We start from the raw sequence: 20,340 nt of genomic DNA on the forward strand, positions 1-20,340 counted from the left end.
GGGAGGAGTTACAGTATAAGTTGTGGTTTTGAAACCCCAGTTATGCTAATTTCTGTTGGATGATCTGACAATTCATTCCAAGGGTTAGGTGGAAGTCGGCCATCTAGAAAGGGGGCGGAAAGTGATGTGGCAACCGTGGATTGGAGGAGAAATGGTTGCACTCGCTAACCAAGGGGGCGTGACTGACGGTACAATAGGGGACGTGGCTAGGTGATTTGTTCTTTTTGTTATGGTTAAGCTGAAACTGAGAAAGGATAACTGTGATTTAACCATGAGTATTTTGTTTGTTTGTCGAGTCTAATTGTACTATTTGTTTAGACGGCTAACACGATCCGGCGCTGTCGCTACAGGCCAGCACTAAACCTGGACAACACTTCACAACTGTGCATGTATAAATTGTATTTCACCACGAGCACTTTAGCACTCACTGTGAACTTGTGATCGTGTGTGTTCTACTGTGTTCAGTGTTTATTATTTGGGACTGAAAACCCATCGTTTAGAACAGTGCAATACACATTGCGGTGTATTGCCTGGGATAATTCTTTGTGGTCGCCAGATGGAGATTATAAATAAACATATTGTTTGGACCGTGAACTTTGTTGTCTGACTTATGTTTCGTAATCACATCACCACTACACCTGCGCACTGCAAACCACTTTGCCACACAGTGTGACTGCGTCACTTTAGAGTGTGTGATATTTACTACCTGATATAGTCCAGTGAAGATTCCAGGCATGAATGTAAACTAATATAAATAAGATAAACTCCTAATATACCTTTTGTTCAGTAGCTTCTGGCTGTCAAATTCATTTTTTTTTCTATTCCAGAAAACGGACACCCTGGAATAATTCCACTAGGGAAGCATTTAGGATTTGTGACTTTTTTTTCCTAATAGGTTCCTCTGTCTTTCTTCCCCCAGGATCCGGATGGCTGGGATCAAAGGCCTGCAGGGTGTAGTGCGGAAGACTGTCAATGACGAGCTGCAGGCCAACATCTGGGACCCTCAACACATGGACAAGATCGTTCCATCACTGCTCTTCAACCTGCAGCAGGGAGAGGGGACTGACAGGTGACTGTAGAGAGTAGAGTACAGCACATTTTACTATTAAAAACTAATTCACTTTCATTAAAAAAAAAAAAAAAAAATCTTAAGGCATTTATTTGGTAAGGCGACTGTTATAATATAGTTCCCTATCAAGTATGAAATGTAACCATTACCTAATGGTTATTTATCTCCTAAAGACCCAGGACCTGACTAATATATATAAGCTGCTCGTCAGAGCCTGTGAAGCAGTCATGCCTGTCTCCGAGGGCATATAGGGACTGCACACACAGATCTTGTCATCCTTTTTCCTTTCCACGGAACCTGACGGGAGAGCCATAGATGGATGAGTACTTGTTACTTTTATCTGCTTATTATTGCTAATTGTGCATTACACTATTAACGTTAGAACCGCTGAGATTTTGGACTACATACAACCGCCACACCCGCAAAATGTGCGGCTCCATTTTAAAACAGCTTTGATATAAAAATGAAAAACAAACAATCAGATACAACTTAATATTTTTATTTATGAACATCATACATAACATTTTCAGAGCAGAAACACTATTTACATTGAAAATTTAACTTTTTTCTTATTTTTTCCAAAAAGAGCACATATAGAGTGCTGAGAAAAAGTTTGTAAACCCCAATGATAATTAGGGAAATTCAATAGTTTTACCATGATAGCCTTCTTAAATATCCAGGGGGTTTATATTAACCAATTCCATGTCTTTTGAAACAAAATTATGTATGAATTAGACAAACAATGAGTAATTAAGATCCAGGGTATGTGAAAAAGTAAGTGAACCCCTGGTTTTATCTGCTCAATTAAGGGGATAATTAGAATCAGGTGTTTAAATAATTAGGTAGATCTTCAGGGGTGTGTTTGGGAGGCCGCACCCTATATAAAGATCAGAAACTTTGTGAGTTTGGTCTTCACCATACAGGTGTGTGGAAACACGTCATGCCATGATCAAAATAAATCTCTGAGGATCTCAGAAAAACAGTCATTGATGCTCATCAGTCTAGAAAGGGTTACAAAACCATTTCTAAGGATTTGGGGCTCCACCAATCCACTGTCAGACAGACCCAGGAGCGTTCTTCCTACCAAAATCTTTCCAAGAACAAGCCGGAAAATCATCAAGGAAGTCACAAAGAACCCCAGAGTAACATCCAAGAATCTGCAGGCCACACTCGCCTTGGTTAATGTGAGTGTTCATGACTCAACTATCAGAAAAAGACTGAACAAGAATGGAAGGATAGCCAGGAGGAAACCACTGCTCTCTAAAAAGAACATTGCTGCCCATCTGAAGTTCACCAAAGAGCACAGAGATGATCCACAAGACTTCTGGAACAATGTTCAACAATGTTCTCTGTACAGACGAGTCAAAGGTAGAACTTTTGTTTAATCAGGTTATCTTTATCTATTATTAGGACTTAGATTAAGATCTAATAACATTTTAGGTTTGAAATATGTGAAAATCCTAAGGGGTTCACAGACTTTTTCTCGGCACTGTACATTAACATAAAAAACTAATAAAATCAACTTTACGCAATAAACTTCTGTGTAAACAGGTGTAGAAAGCTGTATGCACATATACAATTAAAAAACATAAATAACTAGTTATAAAAATAGCATAAAATGAAAATAACGGAACTTATTCAACGTGAAAGCGCTTTGAGTGAAACAGAGTTCAAAGGCTGTCTGTCTTTTCAGAGTTCTATTACAGCTTTCGAAATGCAATCTACGCAGACAACACGCTTTTCATCTGTACCAGTGCATTTGCCACAGACTTGCCTTTTCATAACGGGCACAGACATCAAAAGTTTTTATTGCATTTAGCAACCTGGCATTGTCTTTTATTCCTTGTGCCAGTGGGCGCAGTGCTGGCTGAAGGTTGAGGGGCATTTGCCAGCAGGCTTTCGTTTCTCTTATCAAAATGTTTCTGCCGTAGCTCCAGGGCTAGCTGCAAAATGATGTCCCTCCGAGTGATTGTGTTGCCGGTGCACTCCTTGTACAAAACCAAAGCGTTGATGGCTGCCAGGCCCAAAACATTATAAAAAACAGACACAGGCCACCTGCGAGTACCACCTTTGACAGAATACAGCCGTGCCATTTGATCCAGTATATCCACACCGTACTTCATTGCGTTGTAAAATGCAACAATCTCTGGCTTTCGTTTAGCATCAGTCCCGATGGTCACTGATCTGTGCAGAGCTTAGAATACGCAATTTAATTTTTTTGCACCGTCACACTCAGGGTGGCACAGTCGTTCAGCCTGAGAAATGTAGTGTAAATAATAATAATAATATATGATGTATAGAATGACTTTCATCAGTGTTTCAAGCACTCAACAGGATTATAATACGTTATTACACAATGACGTTGATTTTAAGCCCAGACTAAATTTTCGGCTATATTGTATTGATTCCAGTATGCCACATAAGCTGCGGGTCTGGCTGTTGAAGAAGCAAGTGCTTATAACTTACTCATTTTTACGATTCTGCAGCTGAAACATGTTATGGGTATTTAATTCAAATATTTAGTAACACTTAAGAACAGACATGCACGAGATATTCACATACGCGGAGATATTTAAATTTGAATTGCAAAAGCCGTTCGAAAAAGCGGCTATGGCGGTGCTAGTGTTAAGGCGATAATTATTCATATTGTTATTAGTTTGTCTAATCACACGTAATTTTGCAAGCAGCCTGTTGCTTGTTACGTCCCCCAGCGGCTTTGTGCCCCACGTGGAGCCGGTGGTTCTGTCGCCCCTTGCCACAGATCAACTTGACTCGGCTGACTTGTGCTCTCCTCACAGGCTGTTTGAAGCATAATTGTATTGTTAGTGTTTTCTGTGAGTTCTTTCTCTTTTGTGTATTTTCTGGTTGCTGCCTTGGTGCCATTACGAAGGCTGTTAGGACTCTAACAAGCAGGCTTCCCTCAATATTGTATGCCTACTGTGGTGATAATTCAGTGAGCCCTCAAATATGAGGACTGAGAACATTTTTTTTTTTTGTGATAAAGTAATTGTAACATTAATCTTTAAGCCATCGGAGACAAGTAAACATGATTTTGGATACTAACCTTTAGTTATGTATAAACAATATTTTACTATAAATGATCTAGGGTGTTACCACAATATCCTTCTATCTTACATTCAAAACTACATTCATATCAAGTGAAATCAAAAGTTACACTGAATATATATATATATATATATATATATATATATATATATATATATATATATGTATGTATATTTTATAGTAATCATCGAATTCTGGTAATACATATGATTGATTAATTCGGCATATGATTCAATCTTTAGACAATATTCATTGTTGATTCAATTCAATGTTATCATATATCAGTGCTATTCAACAGTCAAAAACAAATAAATCATTTTGAAAGTAGTGTTGGGACAAATATCCGAATATCCGAACGAATATTGTTTTACATGTACTTGGATACAAAGATCAGATGTTTGTATTTGCTACAAATGACAAAAATACCTTGCATTTATTTACCGTCTCACCAGAATTTGTGCAACCAGTTTTCAAAAAATGGAAAATGAGGGGCTCCCGAGTGGCGCATCCAGTAAAGGCACTCCACGTGGAGTGCAGGATGCGCTCTATAGTCTGGATGTCACGAGTCAGAGTCCAGGCTATTCCTTTGCTGACCGAGGACGGGAGTGCATGGTTAAGTATGTGAACTTGACTGGTACACTGAATGCATACCTGCCATAGAGCTCCCCTGGGTCCTAAACCCTCCAAAGTACAGACAGGGATTGCAGCAACCACACACTGGCCAGACATTAAAGGTTTGCTGACATAAGGGGGTTTAACAGTAGAGTTTTGAGCAAATTACGGGAGAAAAACTGTCCCGGGAGATGCCTGGGAGAAGGGTCCAAAATACAGGAGACTCCCGGTGAATACGGGAGAGTTGACAGGTCTGCAATACCCAACTTCCTGAAAATGTGGTGTAGTGATTTTTATATAGACTGTATATCAAGGCTCGAGGTTAACGTATATTTGGTAGCATTTTGCTACCCAACACTCTAAATTTGCTACTAGTTTTTTTGTGCAGTAGCATTTTACATGATATTAAGTTTATTCAGTGTCTATAAAATGCTAATTTAATGTTATTTTGTTATAATGTTAACCCTGGTTTCACCCACGCTAAAAAATGAGCACATAATAGGTAGATAATTATCACTTTATCAATTCTGACTGAAAAAAAAAAATGCACAGGAACAAATAGCTATCTATAACATTACCATAATCCACGTAATGTCTTCCTTGTTTTATCAGTACGAATAATAGAGAAATACAGTCTTGAGGTACATTAATGTATCTGTTTTCTTTTTATAATAGATTATCACTACCTTGTGTACTTCTCCTGTGTTACTACTGAAACGTGTGCTTTAACACAATATGCTATAAACACACATGGCTAACTAATGCCTCTGTTTAATAAAACAAAATAAAACAAACCCATCGTATTTTATTTCTAAACCTTGTTGGTTGATGTCCCTTATTCTGTTATTACTTCTCAGTTAATTTCTTCAAAATTGTACAGCATTTACAGTGAAAAGGCAGGGTGCAAGGGGACATATTTATGAACAAACCAGTTATTATAACACGTTGAATGAATCTTTTAAATGTTGTGGTACCGTGGTGGAATTGGCTGTCATTTTCAAAACAGCTTGGTTGTGGTTGCAACCTTATAATTTATAAGGTCATACAATGCAGGATTCAACGATATTGTGGCACAGGTTTTATTTTTTTGTTTTATTTTTTAAATCACTGTCTTTATAGATGTATGATTTGTTAGTTACCAAAATCTCAGTGAACAACTGAAGACATGAGGATAATTTCGTACAACTTCATTTGCACCAACGAAACAAAACCTGGTTAACTGTACTGATGGCATATCAAATGCTTAGATGACACATATGGTTGGCTCTGTATTTGCTTTAGAGCCCTTAGTGGAAGGCAGGTGTATTATTATTATTATTATTATTATTATTATTATTATTATTATTATTATTATTATTTATTTCTTAGCCGACACCCTTATCCAGGGCGACTTACAATTGTTACAAGGTATCACATTATTTTTACGATTACCAATTTATACAGTTGGGTTTTTACTGGAGCGATCTAGGTGAAGTACCTTGCTCAAGGGTACAGCAGCAATGTTCCCCAGAGCCCTAACCACGATAAAGTTATTTTTTGTAAAATACTGAAGATTATACCTTATTTAGATAACAGAGACAATTTTGTTGCGTATGGTGTACTGTTTGCTTTTCTGTGTGGACGTCTTGGGCATAAATCTGCACTTTCGGCAGATCGGAAATGAGACATTGAGAGTTTTCATAAAAGTAAACAATGATTACGTAAAAGCAGGACAAATGTATACAACTCATTGCTACAACTAACCTAATCTATACCCCTAAACCTAATCTCAACCCCTAAACCTTACTATTAAAGTAATTTTTAACTTATTTCAACACCGCTTTTTAGCTCCCTCTCGCGGCTACTACATCCGACGTCCATTAAAGCTCTTCATCCCAACCTACTGTACCTGTTGGGAGGCTACGAGGTACCTACTGGCCCATTCCTATGGGATGATTTTCCTTGCTAATGTCCCATTCAATCAACTGATTCCAGTCAGATCGGGTGGTTGTTTATTAATTTGTTGCAAGACTTACTGGAAAGAATTTATATTTTGAAATTAAACAGTTGTTTCAATAATAAGGGCTCTGTGTCCGTCCTGTTACATGAGCAATAAAATGGTATCATCACTCACTTTTTAAATTTGTTAATCTTTATAATATCAGTTGTATTAACTGGAAATCGCATATTTATGTGCCTGCAAGTAGTCAAGTGAGTTTCAAATGTTGGACATAGACTAAATTTAAAGGATTTGAGTTTTGATCAACAGTGAGCTTACTGCGAAGTCATACCAGGCAAGGACTAATTTATGTGGTAAATCAAATAATTAATCATTAGCTTTTATGTGTATTTAATATCCATGTTCTAGCACCTTGTAACACAAGTATCACTTTTAAACAAAATTAGATGAGAAATAAAAAGTGCAGTACACATGTATATGAATGTATTTGAACATGTCCACCCTGTTACTGAGTATGAGGTTGTGTTATGAAAGAACCAATATGTAGGAAGGCTGCTTTAAAGTTATCTTTTTAGATACAGTTTGAAACAGTGCATGTCAGAGTAAAAGAAAAACACAGTTTCAAATGATTAACACTACCTTGGTTTTCTTGCCACAATGTCCCCACAAAAGGGCTTTAGAGCAAATACAGAGCCGGTGGCATTCTTGTAGAACTTAAGGATAAAACAAAATACATTTCGACAGGAATTGCATTAGTTACACAAGGTGGTTTCAATAAATACTTTCTGATTTAAATATAGGCCTACAGTTTGGGTTATTCAGTCTATGTGTGTAGTGATTTTTTTATAGATTGTATATATTATATATTTTTTGTTGCGACTTTCTGTTATGTGGAATGTAATAAACGAGAACCAAAACGGTGAGTTTTTTTTCCCCTTCACTTTACAACGTCATTTCCACGTTTTTGTGAGGTTTTTTTCCCCTTCACTTTACAACGTCATTTCCACGTTTTGTTTTATTTGAAGTGTTAAAATAAAATTTCAGTTTTTGTTTGTTTACAAAAGGCACAAGTAAACGCACACGTATTCTCTACTCCTGGGATATTTTTCTATTTTAACGTGTTACATATTGTAAAGGTCTTGTTGTAAAATAAAGCTGCACACACACAGGGGCCATGGCCACGCCCCTACGCTGCTGTTATGCTGTCTCTGCCTGTGTGCAGAGCAGTATAATGGTTTTTATTACTTTTTGAAAAACGAACAAATATTTCAATTATGAGCAAATATCTGAACATGAAATCCTGTATGGTTCAACATTCAAATGAGAGAATGATAATCCTTGTACATCATTGCATTCAAACATGATTTTGCAATGTTTTACCATGCAAGTACAAGCAGGACATGTTTTTGGTTCTGCTTGTGGCAGCCTAGTCCTAGACTTCTGACATCCACACTTTAAGCTGGGTATGTGCCTGCCTCTTCCCCTTTTCAGAGAGAGTTTCCCAGAGCAATGATTCTGGACAGATAACTATTATGTTCATGGATTTCAATTGGACCATAGAGGGCTATTTTATTAGGTATTCCTTCCATCCAAAATATCTGAGTTGGCCAGAATTCACTATCTTTCAATGGAGCCGCCCCAACAAATGACGTTGGTTCTATTGAAGGACCATACACTTCTGCAGCATAAGCCTTCCATTCAAAAGGAGCTAGCACCTTGTACAAGAAAGAAGGGGTTTTAGGGTCACTTGTACAGTAGAGACCCTGTTTAATAAACCGCTGCTTTCGAGAACCTGAAATACCGGTGTGAGTGTGCAACTCTACAATACTGTACAAATATGGACTGGAGTTAAGGCATATAGTGGAAAACTATTGTCCCCAAGGGGGATATGGCATGGGTGAAAGTGTTCCGTCTGTAGACTGAATTCCGTCAAAACAGTCGCTCAGACCTGAAACCTCCCCTCATCTCCCCTGCAATGCAAACCCACTTAATGACGTTGTGCGTTTGCGTTCTCCCTGTGCGTGGGGTGCGAAGTTTATTGGCCGTTCGATTTTACTTGAACATGTTGCATATTTGAAGTAAGTGTAAAGTCCTTTTACAAAAATGTGGATGTTTTTACTGGGTTGTGACCTGCCCCCCCCCACCCCTGAAGAAAAGAAAAAAAAGACTGAACAGGTAATTTGCAAACAACACCAGGAATATGACAGAGAAAAGAGGCAGAGCACTTTCAAGTAACCTGGCTTTCACAATTTGATTGGCTACAGTATATGACTTCAGAAAATAAGATGTACTGCAAGGCTTGGGTCCAGTATGACAAAAGCCAGAGTAGCACATTTGTGACTGGGTCATGTAATTTTAAGATGGAGTTGATTTAAAGCGCATGAAAAATCAAGTAGTCATCATAACTGTGAAACTGATGAAGGCGAAGACAGCCAAACAAGGCACATCAAAAGCGGAACAATTACTACACACCATGAACACCTCTGATTTTAAAGCAACAGCTCAGCATGCACAACCGTATTCTGATTTTGAATGGATGTGTGACCTGGATAAGGCAAAAGGATTAAATGTGGGGAAAACCTATAGAAATTACAAACAGGCACAGGAGTTTATACACGCTGTTGTGAGGACCCAGTGTCAAGCCCAGTTAACCAGAATGGCAACTGCAAAATATTTGTTGGTTATCTCAGACGGTTCTACAGGTAGCTCCATTACTGAGGCTACGTGAAGTATACTGTCAACGATGTTGTCCACTGTGGCAATGTGTGTTTGTTTGGGAAATATTGGGTTGGCAGGGAGGGAGGTTAAATGTATCCCCATCAAAAAACGTGGAAATGTTGCTGGAGTTGACAATTGAATAAATGATTAATGATTAATTAGGCTTCAGCCACAGGTATATAAAATAGGTGTTCACGGGTGTTAGTAAGAATTAGAGAATTAATGTTGGTGATAAAGGTGGAGGTCTGTGCTGTGTAAACCATTTTGTTTTGTCAAGTGTGTATTGTTTAGTGTTTTGTCTGTGTTATTTGTGTAAATAAACTGCATTTGCACATTTAACTTGCAGCTTTCTGTGTCTGAGTCTCTCTCCCTGCAAATACCATCGTCCACACAGACTTTATTGGGGAAGGCAAATGCAGGAAACGTCACAGAAGCAATTTGCAGTCTGCTCACAGAAAACCCCTGTGAATCATAGAGAAACAAGTTTGTGTCTATGGGTACAGACGGTGCTGCCGTCATGTTGGGTGCCAAAAGTGGTGTTGTGAAAAGAATGAGAGACAGAGATAATTTCCTTAAGATCCCTGGATAGCAGTTTATACTTCCTGCATTTCCTGTGGGATGTTGTTGATTGCTTGTCAAAGGTCACAGAAGCTTTCCAGTACAGAGATGCCATTATATATGACATACACAGAACTTAAGGCAGCAAAACAAGTATTAGAGAAGTACAAAGAAAGGTAGGAACTAGTTGTTGCCATATGATATTAAACAAATAATGTTATTTTGTGCTAACTAGCCTGTATTTTACATCATAATTCCATATCAGAATTTTATACAGAATTGGGGGCTCCCAAGTGGTGCATCCAGTAAAAGTGCTCCGCGTGGAACGCAGGATGCACCCTATAGCCCGGAGGTTGCCGGTTCAAGTCCAGGCTATTCCACTGCCGACTGTGGACAAGAGCTCTCAAGGGACGGCACACAGTTGGCTGAGCGTCACCCAGGTGGGGAGTGCTTAGGTTGGCCAGGGTGTCGTCGGCTCACCGTGCACCAGCGACCCCTGTAGACTGGCCGGGGGCCTGTGGGCTTGTCTGTAAGCTGCCCAGAGCTGTGTTGTCCTCCGACGCTGAGGTTTATGCATGGCGGGCCTGTAGAGTGAAAAAAAGCGGTCTGCTGACAGCACACTTTTCGGAGGACAGCGTGTGTTCGTATTTGCTGCGCCCGAGTCAGCGCGGAGGTGGTAGCGGTGAGCTGAGCCTAAAATAATACAATTGGCTGTTTCAAATTGGGAGAAAAATTGGGTAAAAATCAATTGCTGACTACTAAATAAAAAAAAAATAATAAAATAAAAAAATCTATACAGAATTACACCTTGGACATTTTTATTGATGCTTCTACTTCTTGTCAGTGAATCACAGACCATCCCATTGGACGCTAGAGGATCTGAACCTGATCACTGACCATCTGCTGCAGCTATCCAAATACAATGGACAGTCTCTTGGCCGAGTCCTCGCAGCACCCTTTTTGGATGCCCTGTTCACACCAGGCCATACGTTCGGTCCAGCAGTGGATGAACTTTTGCTGAGCTTCCAGAAGGCGTGCGAATCCACCAAAGAGCTGGTTCACTTGCTGCACAGAAAGGCTCCTCAAGCCAGGAAGCAAATGGCGCCTTGGCGTCCTAGGGCTCAGCAGCCCCAGACTCAATGGCCAGCAGTGCCTTCAAGTCAGGGGGCTCCCCACCATAGGGGCGGCCAGACACAGAGGGGGCACTGTCGCCAATACTGCCGACCACTTTATACACAAAAAGCAACAGCAAAACCACCAGTGGTTCAGCAACTGGATTACTGGCGATCAAGAACCACAGACATCTGGGTGCTCACCACAGTACAGCTCGGCTCCAGACAGAAGAGTGGTTACGACTTCTGTCTGTAACCCTCAAGAGATGAGGACCCTGTTACAAAGAAGGGCTATTCAGGTAATAGACCCCTCCGACCTGGAGTCATGGTTTTATTCCAGGTACTTCCTGGTACCAAAAAGGGACGGTGGCCTACTACCCATTCTCGACCTCAGACAGCTAAATCTGTTCTTCACTACAGTGGACCTGAAAGACGCCTACTTCCATCACGGGAGGCCATCACCTTCCAGAGGCTTCTGGGCCTGATGGCAGCAGCATCCACTACTCCACACTGTGGAGCGGGGGAAGCAGTGTGGATTAGTGGTTAGGGCTCTGGACTCTTGCCCCGAGAGTTGTGGGTTCAGTGTCCCAGGTGGAGACACTGCTGCTGTACCCTTGAGCAAGGTACTTTACCTAGATTGCTCCAGTAAAAACCCAACTGTATAAATGGGTAATTGTATGTAAAAATAATGTGATACCTTGTAACAATTGTAAGTCACCCTGGATAAAGGCGTCTGCTAAGAAATAAATAATAATCCCAGACCCTTCCATTGGGTCTTCTCTGCATGCGCCCTCTCCAAGCGTGGTTCACTCGCAGGGTGAATCATCCCCTCTTGCATCTACATCTCCACCTGTCGGTGTCCTGACTCTGTATGGAGGTCCTCCCATGGTGGAAACAGCCAGCTCACCTGTCTAGGTGTGGCGTTGGGCAAGAGGTGATCACCACGGACGCCTCCGTAGTCTCCAGGGGCTCACTTTCTGGTTGGCCAGTTTCTGAAAGAGGCGCAGAGGCTTCGGCCTCCTTTTTGAAGGACAAAGTTCCTCAGTGGTGGTTAAATGTGGTGCTGCGTGCACTCACGAAACCACCCTATGAACCTCTACATTCTACAGAGCTTAAATACCTGTCTCTGAAGGCAGTGTTTTTACTTGCCAATACCTCCACTAGACGCATGAGTGAGATGCAGGCATTTTCAGTGGCAAAAGCATGGACTAAGGTCATGCTCTGTACGAATGGAGACTGTGTGGAGCTTACTGCTTCTTCTATACTTGATGATGGAGACTGTGTGGAACTTGCTACTCATTCTATACCTGATGATGGAGACTGTGTGGATGATGTACCTGATGATGGAGACTGTGTGGAGCTTGCTGCTCCTGTACCCGATGATGGAGACTCTGTGGAGTTTGCTGCTCATTCTGTACCTGAGATGGAGAGACTGATCTGCTGTTTCTGGGAATGAGCATTAATGTTTTTTGTATCTGTTTTTTTAATCTAAATTTATAACAGTGTTTATTTTTTAGGAAAATCAAATTTAAGCCTAGCATTTTTGTTGTTGATTCCAACTTAAGCACTTCACATAAGGACTAGTAAATTTATGTCAGGACTAGTAAGTTTTAATAGGTACTTTGGACTAGTACCACAATTTTGTTAGTTTCTAACCTTGTAAAAGCTTCAGAAAGCTGAGGGAAACGTGCTTCCGCCATGTTTTTTCTTTTATGTGAAAGGTGAACACTTCATGTCAGAGCAGTTGCTATGAGAATATGTACTATTGCTATGGAAGAATTCAAGTATATGTACTGTTGCTATGAATATTTACCGTTAAGGATTTCTTGGGCTATAGTGCAAATTATAATCTGCCACATGATGGTGTTTTAACAAATCACAAGACGGATTTAAAAATCAAAGTAAAATAAATAAAAACATGCCACAATGAAATATGGACAGGATGAATTCAGAACCATGGCTAGCCACCCTATACACACACTTACCCTGGTAAGCACACTTAGCTGATGGCTTGATTCCCGACCAGCGACAGTAGTCGTATTAATAAGTAACTTAACTTGGATCCCTGAGAAACAATATAATTCTGGCTTGCAGCCTTTTCGTGCTTCTCGTGCTTGATACAGTAATTCTGCATTAAAGGTTTGCGTTACTGAATGCCTCGAATTCGACCGATTTTGTGGGTTGCCACTGTGAGTACCAGTGCGCCACAGTTATACTGGACTTCAGCACTGTTCTTTTGTTTATTTATTTTTATTTATTTTCCTTCCTACAGTGCATACATGGCTGTATGTATTTTATAGATGTTTGATTGGTTTGATCTTTATAGTAGCCTGGCTTGTTTATTTTTCAATTATTTTGCTTTCAACTTCCCCTATTTCTTTTTTTTTTGAGGGGGGTGGGGGTCAACAAAGTTAAACCAGTTTGTTTAATCAACTAGTTGATTTGATTGACTTGGAGGGAAGTTCAGTTCAGGTGAAATCTGCAAACTCTAAACTGCAATATTGCAGTCAAATTTTACAAGGACATACGACAGGCACTGAACAGGGGATCACATTGACACACACTGATGCAGACAGAACCCTGAGAGTTGCAGGGATCATACACACTCATACAAGTACACACACTCAAACATAGGCCGGCTGTGAGATTGACAGTCTGCTTGCATGTACCAGATCATAACAGTAAAGGCAGGGTAATCCATAAAATGCAGTGGAAATACCTGATAATATTCTCAGAAATAATCTATTTGATCTACTTCAAGTGTTTGTATAAAATGACACTGTTGATTATTGTTAATAAAAAAAAATGTTTAAGAATTAAGTTTATAAACTTGCATCTAAAGTTTCTCTTTCCTCTGTCTCTGCAGCCGCTCCCCTTCTCCCCTGCAGTCCTCAGAGAAGGAGAAGGAGAGCCCAGCTGAGCTGACGGAGAGGTGTTTCCGGGAGCTGTTGGGCCGTGCAGCCTACGGGAACATCAAGAACGCCGTCAAACCTGTCCTCATGTGAGTGAGCTGGCTGTAGGGAGATAGGAATGTACTGTATTTCCTGCTCTGCATAGTGCAAGAGGGTATCAAATGTTTCTGTATTCTGTTTCAGGCACTTGGATAATCACTCACTGTGGGAGGGCAAAGTTTTTGCTGTCCGCTGCTTTAAAATCATCATGTATTCCATACAGGTGAGACACCCCTGTCTGTTTCCAATTAGGCAATTAATGCTGTAATTATTCTAGTAATCTTAGTCATTTGTGTTCAGCCATTTTATGGTTCTGTTTTTGTAGGTTGTGTGGCAAATGGGTCAAGGATGATACCAGGTTGATAACAAACTACAACCAAAATATGGAGCGTATCAGGCAATTTCAGTGTGTATTATAGTGGATTAAAATTTTTGCGAGTAAGGATTTTGCTGATTTGGTACTGAAGCTTGGTGGGTGATAAGTCTTTTTTTGTTAGTCTATGGAACTGTGCTGCCCTCAGTTAAAATCGACAGCTAAACTGGGTGTAAGTTGAGGTTTTTAATAGCTGATTTTTGTTTACTGTTTTGTGTGTGTTGATTGATTTTTAAAAAAAAATATATATTTCTAGAGCACTTTGGAAGCATCTTTCCTGAGGCATTAGATAAGTAAAATGGTGCAGTTTTTTTGGCAGACTCCTCAGTCTAACCCTCAGCTTTTTTTCCTGTCTCACTTGTTTCAGTCCCAGCATTCCCACTTGGTCATTCAGCAGCTCCTGGGACACCTTGATGCAAACAGCAAGAATGCTGCCACAGTACGTGCTGGGATAGTGGAGGTACTGTCTGAGGCAGCTGTTATTGCAGCCAGTGGCTCTGTAGGTAAGTAATCTTAAACAGTCCGCGAACAATAAAGATTGCAGGGCTCTACATTTAGATTTTTTAGTACTGGCCCCTTGGGCCACTGAGGTAGTGTTTTTACTGGCCTTCATCAGTGCAGTAACATCATTTAAACTTTTTTTTACTGGCCAGGATACAATTTTAACTGGCCCAATAATAAGTAGGCTGCAAAACCGTATCAACCTGCTCGGCAAGTTAATAGCAGAGTAATGTGTTAGGTTGTGTGTTAGCGTCAGTAAAAATTAAATAAACAATTTAATGGATTATTTGTTTAACCATTCTGATTATGTGTATACCATAATTGATAGAAACTTTTTTCTTTTCACTCCCGCAGCTTTGCAGTGTTATTGAGGCTAACAGTGAGGAAATAGACAGACACGAGTGCAGGAGCTGGCAGCTAAAAGTGTTGTCACTAGAGGGAGCTGTAGCACTTGCATTCTAATTTAATACATAGAATAACATATAATGTAGTTATTGAAAACAATTTGCTGGTTGGTTAAAAAATAAATATATTAATACCTTCATGTTTTGGTTCATGAAATGCATTAGATAGTGAAGTATTCATAGAGAAGTGGGTTGTGTAAGCTCCTCTACACGTCAAACCAGTCTGGAGGGGGCATCCTGGTCAGGGTTAAGGGAGCAGTCCCCATACCCATCCAATCCAATCCTTGGCCGCTCTTTTTAAGACTGCCTGCAATGTGACAGTTTTTTATTTATTTTTTTTGATGGTGATTTAGTTACCTAGTCAGCAGTTCCCAAACTTTTGATTGTTGCGTACCCCCTTCCAGACCAATCAACTGTCTGCATACCCTTAGCATACAGGTTTATATTTTAATGTTATTTTTAATATATGCTTTAATAATACACATTAATACACATAAACAATATAATTCATACAATATAAATGACTATAATAATACAACACATATAATTACCACTTTTAGTTTCAATGTATGCTTTGCTCAACTTAAACAAGTATAGTACAGCTTAATATAGTGATACTACACACCATTAATGTGATTGATGCAGTTGTTTGTTTGTGCATATGCGCACAATGTTTGGAATGACTGGTTATAGTTTGAGTCGCAAGTTGTTTTCTACACAAACCTACAGGTAACTTGTAGCAAACGGCATCAAAACCTTGACAGCTCTGTCTGACAATTCGGGGAACTCTGTTTGCCTTTGGACTCAAAACTCAGCCATCTGCTTTTATTAAAACTCGATCTCAAGTCTGCCATCAGTTGAGATGTCCAGGAGGTTCCCTTTCAATTATGAAATGTAACCATTACCGAATGGTTATTTACCTCCTAAAGACCCAAAACCTGTATAAAACATCAAAGCTGCTCACAGAACCTGTGACGCAGTCATGCCCCATCCCCAAGGGCACAAAATGATAGCGCTCGCAGAACTCGGTGCCATTTTTCCTTCCAAGAACTGACCTGACAGGAGAGCCTGTTCATATAAGTACTTGTTTTTCTTCTATAGATTTTTGCATTTATTATATTTTTACACAAAATATACAGTATGTGACATTAAAAATAATTACTGTGTTAGTTTCACTAATTACGTGTATTTGTGTACTACAGCCTGTTTGTTACGTCCCACTGCGCAACCTTTTGCCCCACGTGAAGATGGCAGCTTGAGTCGCCCCTTACCAGGGATCAAGCATCGTAAGTCGGCTGACTTTGTGCTCTTCCCCCAGGCTAAAATAGCTCTGGCTGGAGTTAGTTTATTCTCGTTTTGGCTTACGAGACGGTTTGTAAAAGTAATTGTTTTTACTGTATTTTATATGAGAGAAATATTTATCTTTTCTCATTGCGTTTTTCTGTTTTCACAGAGACTAAGCGCAGGATTGTCTGCATTACATGCTGCAGCACACGTGTAGTGAGAGTCAGCAGCGCTGCACAAGACCAAGAGGCTGCTTTGGTTGTGGTTGCTTGCAATCTCTCCCACAGTGTCCTGATGCCGTTTTGGTGACAGCTTTTGCATCACCTTTACAAGGGCTGTTAGTTCATTCTAACAAGCAGGCTTCCCTCAGTCTCGTGTGAGTTAATGATTGAGTGGCTTTGCCAGTAGCTTGCATAGGTGGGCATCCCTGTACAGTACACTACATTGCTACTTGCATAATGCCTGGGTTTATCCCTGCGAGACATGCAAGCCAGTCTGCCTGTTGAAGACAAGCACCACAGATGCTCTTCCTGCCTGGGGCCAGAGCACGCAAAGGCGGCACTGGTGAACTGCAGTTTCTGCAAGTTTTGTGCACATTTCTGCAAGTGCACGCTGGAGAAACAGCTCTCCCACAACTCTACAGAGCGCTCTGCGTCCCTCACTCCTGCACAGCGCTCTTCCCCGTCACCCTCTGTTAGAAAAATGGCTGCATCCTCACCCCCTGGCTCTGTGCAATGGGAGAGCGGACGACGCATCCGGGAAAGTAGCCCACGTAGGAAGCCATCGTCACGGTCTTCCTCATCCTCCTTTGCCTCTCCTTCTCCTCCGAGAAAGAGGGAGAAGTCGCCGTTCCAAGCAATCAGCGGACTTGGAGCAGATGTAGAAGCTCTGGGCAGCAGTTTCCCACCAAGGAACAATGCTCACAGAGTTAAAGCATGAACGTTCGGCGGGACACCCGCCCCGCCTGTCCCCTTGGGGTCCCAGGGGGATATAAGCACAGATTGGCAGCAGGATGACATGCTGTCCATCGCCGCCTCTGAGGAGGTGGGCAAACAGGAGCAGGTGTTCACATCTGAGGACATGGAGTCCCCTGCAGTTAAGCTCTCCCTGTCGGTGGAGCTTCTATCACTAATCAAGAGGGCCACTGTAGTCTTGCAAGTGCCCTGGCCTACAGAAGGTGAGACAAGGCAGTCTATCTTTGATGATGAGCCTACCACCTGTCCCGTGTCCCCCGCCCCCCCCCCCCCAGTGCACCCGGACTTTCTTTTTGAGATCCTGTCCTGGGGTCACCTGGCTACAGTTCCTGCAATTTTCCTGGTCTATGGACAGCCTATATAGGGTGCATGATCCGGTAGAGGCTTCAATTACAGCGCTGGTACAGGCACCTAATTAGCACCTAATCTGCCCCAACAAACAGTGCCGGGTCTCGGCGGTGATTCTCAAGCATGCTTATTCAGCCAGTGTGTTCGCCGCATGGATGGGCAACTTTAATAGTATTCTGGTAGCCTAGCAGTCCTATTTGCTGAGGTCCCTCTCTGACAGTCAGAGGCCCTCACCACAACAGCTGGATAAGCTGCGCCTGGTTAATAAGAACATGCGGCGTATGTCAAAACTGAACGGACAGGCTGTAGTTAGAAACAGGGACAAAGCACAGCTTTTGGATTCTCCTATTACACCAGGGCATACCTTCTGTCCCGCGGTGGACGAGATGCTGCAGTGCTCTCACCGCCCGTGGGAATCCACAAAGGAGCTGGTGCGCTTGCTTCACAACCGATCACCCCCAGTGCGGAAACCAGCAGCAAACTGGCGTCCTAGTCCCCAGCAGCCTCCCACTGCGCCTGCTGCAAGAGGTGGTGTTCATGTTCATTGTTATTATTATATTACTGTATTACTACAACTAGTAGTAGTAGCATTGGTACGGCACTTTTTGAAAGCAGAAACACCCTTGTTATTGTTAGAGGATGATAGCCAAACGACAGGTTTCTATCAAGCTGTCTCTTTCTCGTTTTGTAACATTAACTCATTGTTTAGTTCCGTGTGACGAACACTGCAGGACAACAGTACAAATATAAAACTACATTATTTATATTCTATGAGGAGGCAAGGTGGAAAGATGGTGTAGAAGTGGTCCAGGTTATGTAGTTGTCACTAAGGATGGAAGAAAAGAGAACTGGCCAACTATTTTTGAACTCAACAAGAACAAGATTTTCCATTTGCAAATTAAATTAAAACAAATGAACATGTATAGAAAGTGTTAAACATTTGCTAAATTAACTGTTACTTAATTACTGGGAGGCAGCATTTCAATACAATAGTCGTTTAACAAATGAAGGAGAAAAAAGATTCTTCAACCACATTGCGATCTCCCCAGCGCATCAGCATGACAACCGTCTGGATTGGGCTAAGTAGGGTACATCTCTGGTGTCTTCAAGTGGGCACCTTCTGTCCTCTGTGTTTTGTCGACTAGCCCACGACACCTCAAGAGGGCTCGACAGTGATTCTGGTGTTCCAGAATCACCCCCCTCCGTCCCCCACTCAACTCAGCAAAGCTTACTTACCTGTACATCAGTATTTCTTTCTTTCTATTGTGCTTGAGATCCCTAGCCAGAATCTTTCCGTCTCAACCACAGCTAGTTGCTGCTCCTCTCTGCTGCTTCAGATAAGTTCTTCACTGTGCGACGCAACTTTTGGCCGCTGAATCCGACATCTCTGAGAAACCGGGTTGTAGAGTGTGCCACAAATCCTCGACAACCCACCACCACTGGGTAAACCCGGACTTCTCCATCCTCACTGTTCCACTTCAGCAGCTAGTTGAGCATACCAAAGTTTCTTCCTCTCATATGCCTCATCCACAGCGTCCTCCCATGGCACTGTTAACTCTACCAGGTGAACAAGGCGTGCTGATCCAGACAGCAAGACAATATCTGGTCAAAGGTTAGTGGGGGCAATCTCAGGTGGAAAAATAAGCTGTTAAAAAAGGCTTTTGCTTTTTATTTAAACAAAATAGGTGATAGTACATTTACAGTATTCTGAGGTAATGTGTCCGTACGGAGAACAATGAAGTGAAACTGTTTTAAAATGTAAAGCAGAATAATAAATTGGTGTCAGCTATTCCACTTCTTTTTCATTGATATTACCTACTACTATTATTATTCTTGTTTAAAAATCTTTTTTTTTTATCATTTTATATCAAACGATAAAGTCTGAGAGTCAATTTAGCAGGAAACTTACCTCAACATTGTAAGTTTTAGCCTTCATACTGTCATTAACTTTGGCTTCCAAGACACCAAGTGTACCATCATATAAGAATGATTGCAATTTCCCTGATTTGAGAGAGTTCTCCCTTTTTAATTAGTTTTTCTTCCCCTTTAAAAAAAATTGAGTGCCGAAAACATTGAGAGAGCTATGTTGTTTGCAACCAGGTAGCAGCCATCTCTACGTAAGTGAGTGTCAGTGACGAAAGCACTAAAGAGCCGTATAGGTTCCACCACCCGCACAGAGGCAGAAGCCTCAGGCCAAACCACAAGCTGTGCAGCAGCCCTAGGGGTTTGCTGTCACAGGCCCAGGACCCCTTTTCAGGGAGCCACCTGGAGTATTGGCGGCAACGCACCACGGATATCTGGGTGCTTACTACCATTCAGACCGGTTACTCCCTGTAGTTCAAGCATGGTTCACTTCCCTTTCGGGTCGTGATTATAACTTCAGTCACTGACCCACAGAACGCCGCAGTGGTGTCTCAGCAAGTAGCAGCTC

At 41.3% G+C, this 20,340-nt stretch overlaps 1 protein-coding gene across 5 annotated transcripts in view; it reads left to right on the forward strand.

Moving 5' to 3' along the window:
- LOC117402952 (protein EFR3 homolog B) overlaps positions 1–20,340 on the forward strand; it is a 214,956-nt gene that overhangs the window by 73,900 nt on the left and 120,716 nt on the right. For all 5 annotated transcript variants that reach the window (XM_059024327.1, XM_034004675.3, XM_034004674.2 and 2 more), the window contains 4 exons: positions 920–1,069; positions 13,941–14,075; positions 14,170–14,248; positions 14,766–14,901. In XM_059024327.1, coding sequence (XP_058880310.1) covers positions 920–1,069; positions 13,941–14,075; positions 14,170–14,248; positions 14,766–14,901 — 500 coding nt within the window. The remainder of the gene's footprint in view (positions 1–919; positions 1,070–13,940; positions 14,076–14,169; positions 14,249–14,765; positions 14,902–20,340) is intronic.

Source organism: Acipenser ruthenus, chromosome 5 (genome assembly GCF_902713425.1).
Source record: "Acipenser ruthenus chromosome 5, fAciRut3.2 maternal haplotype, whole genome shotgun sequence".
Taxonomy (NCBI): Eukaryota; Metazoa; Chordata; class Actinopteri; order Acipenseriformes; family Acipenseridae; genus Acipenser; species Acipenser ruthenus.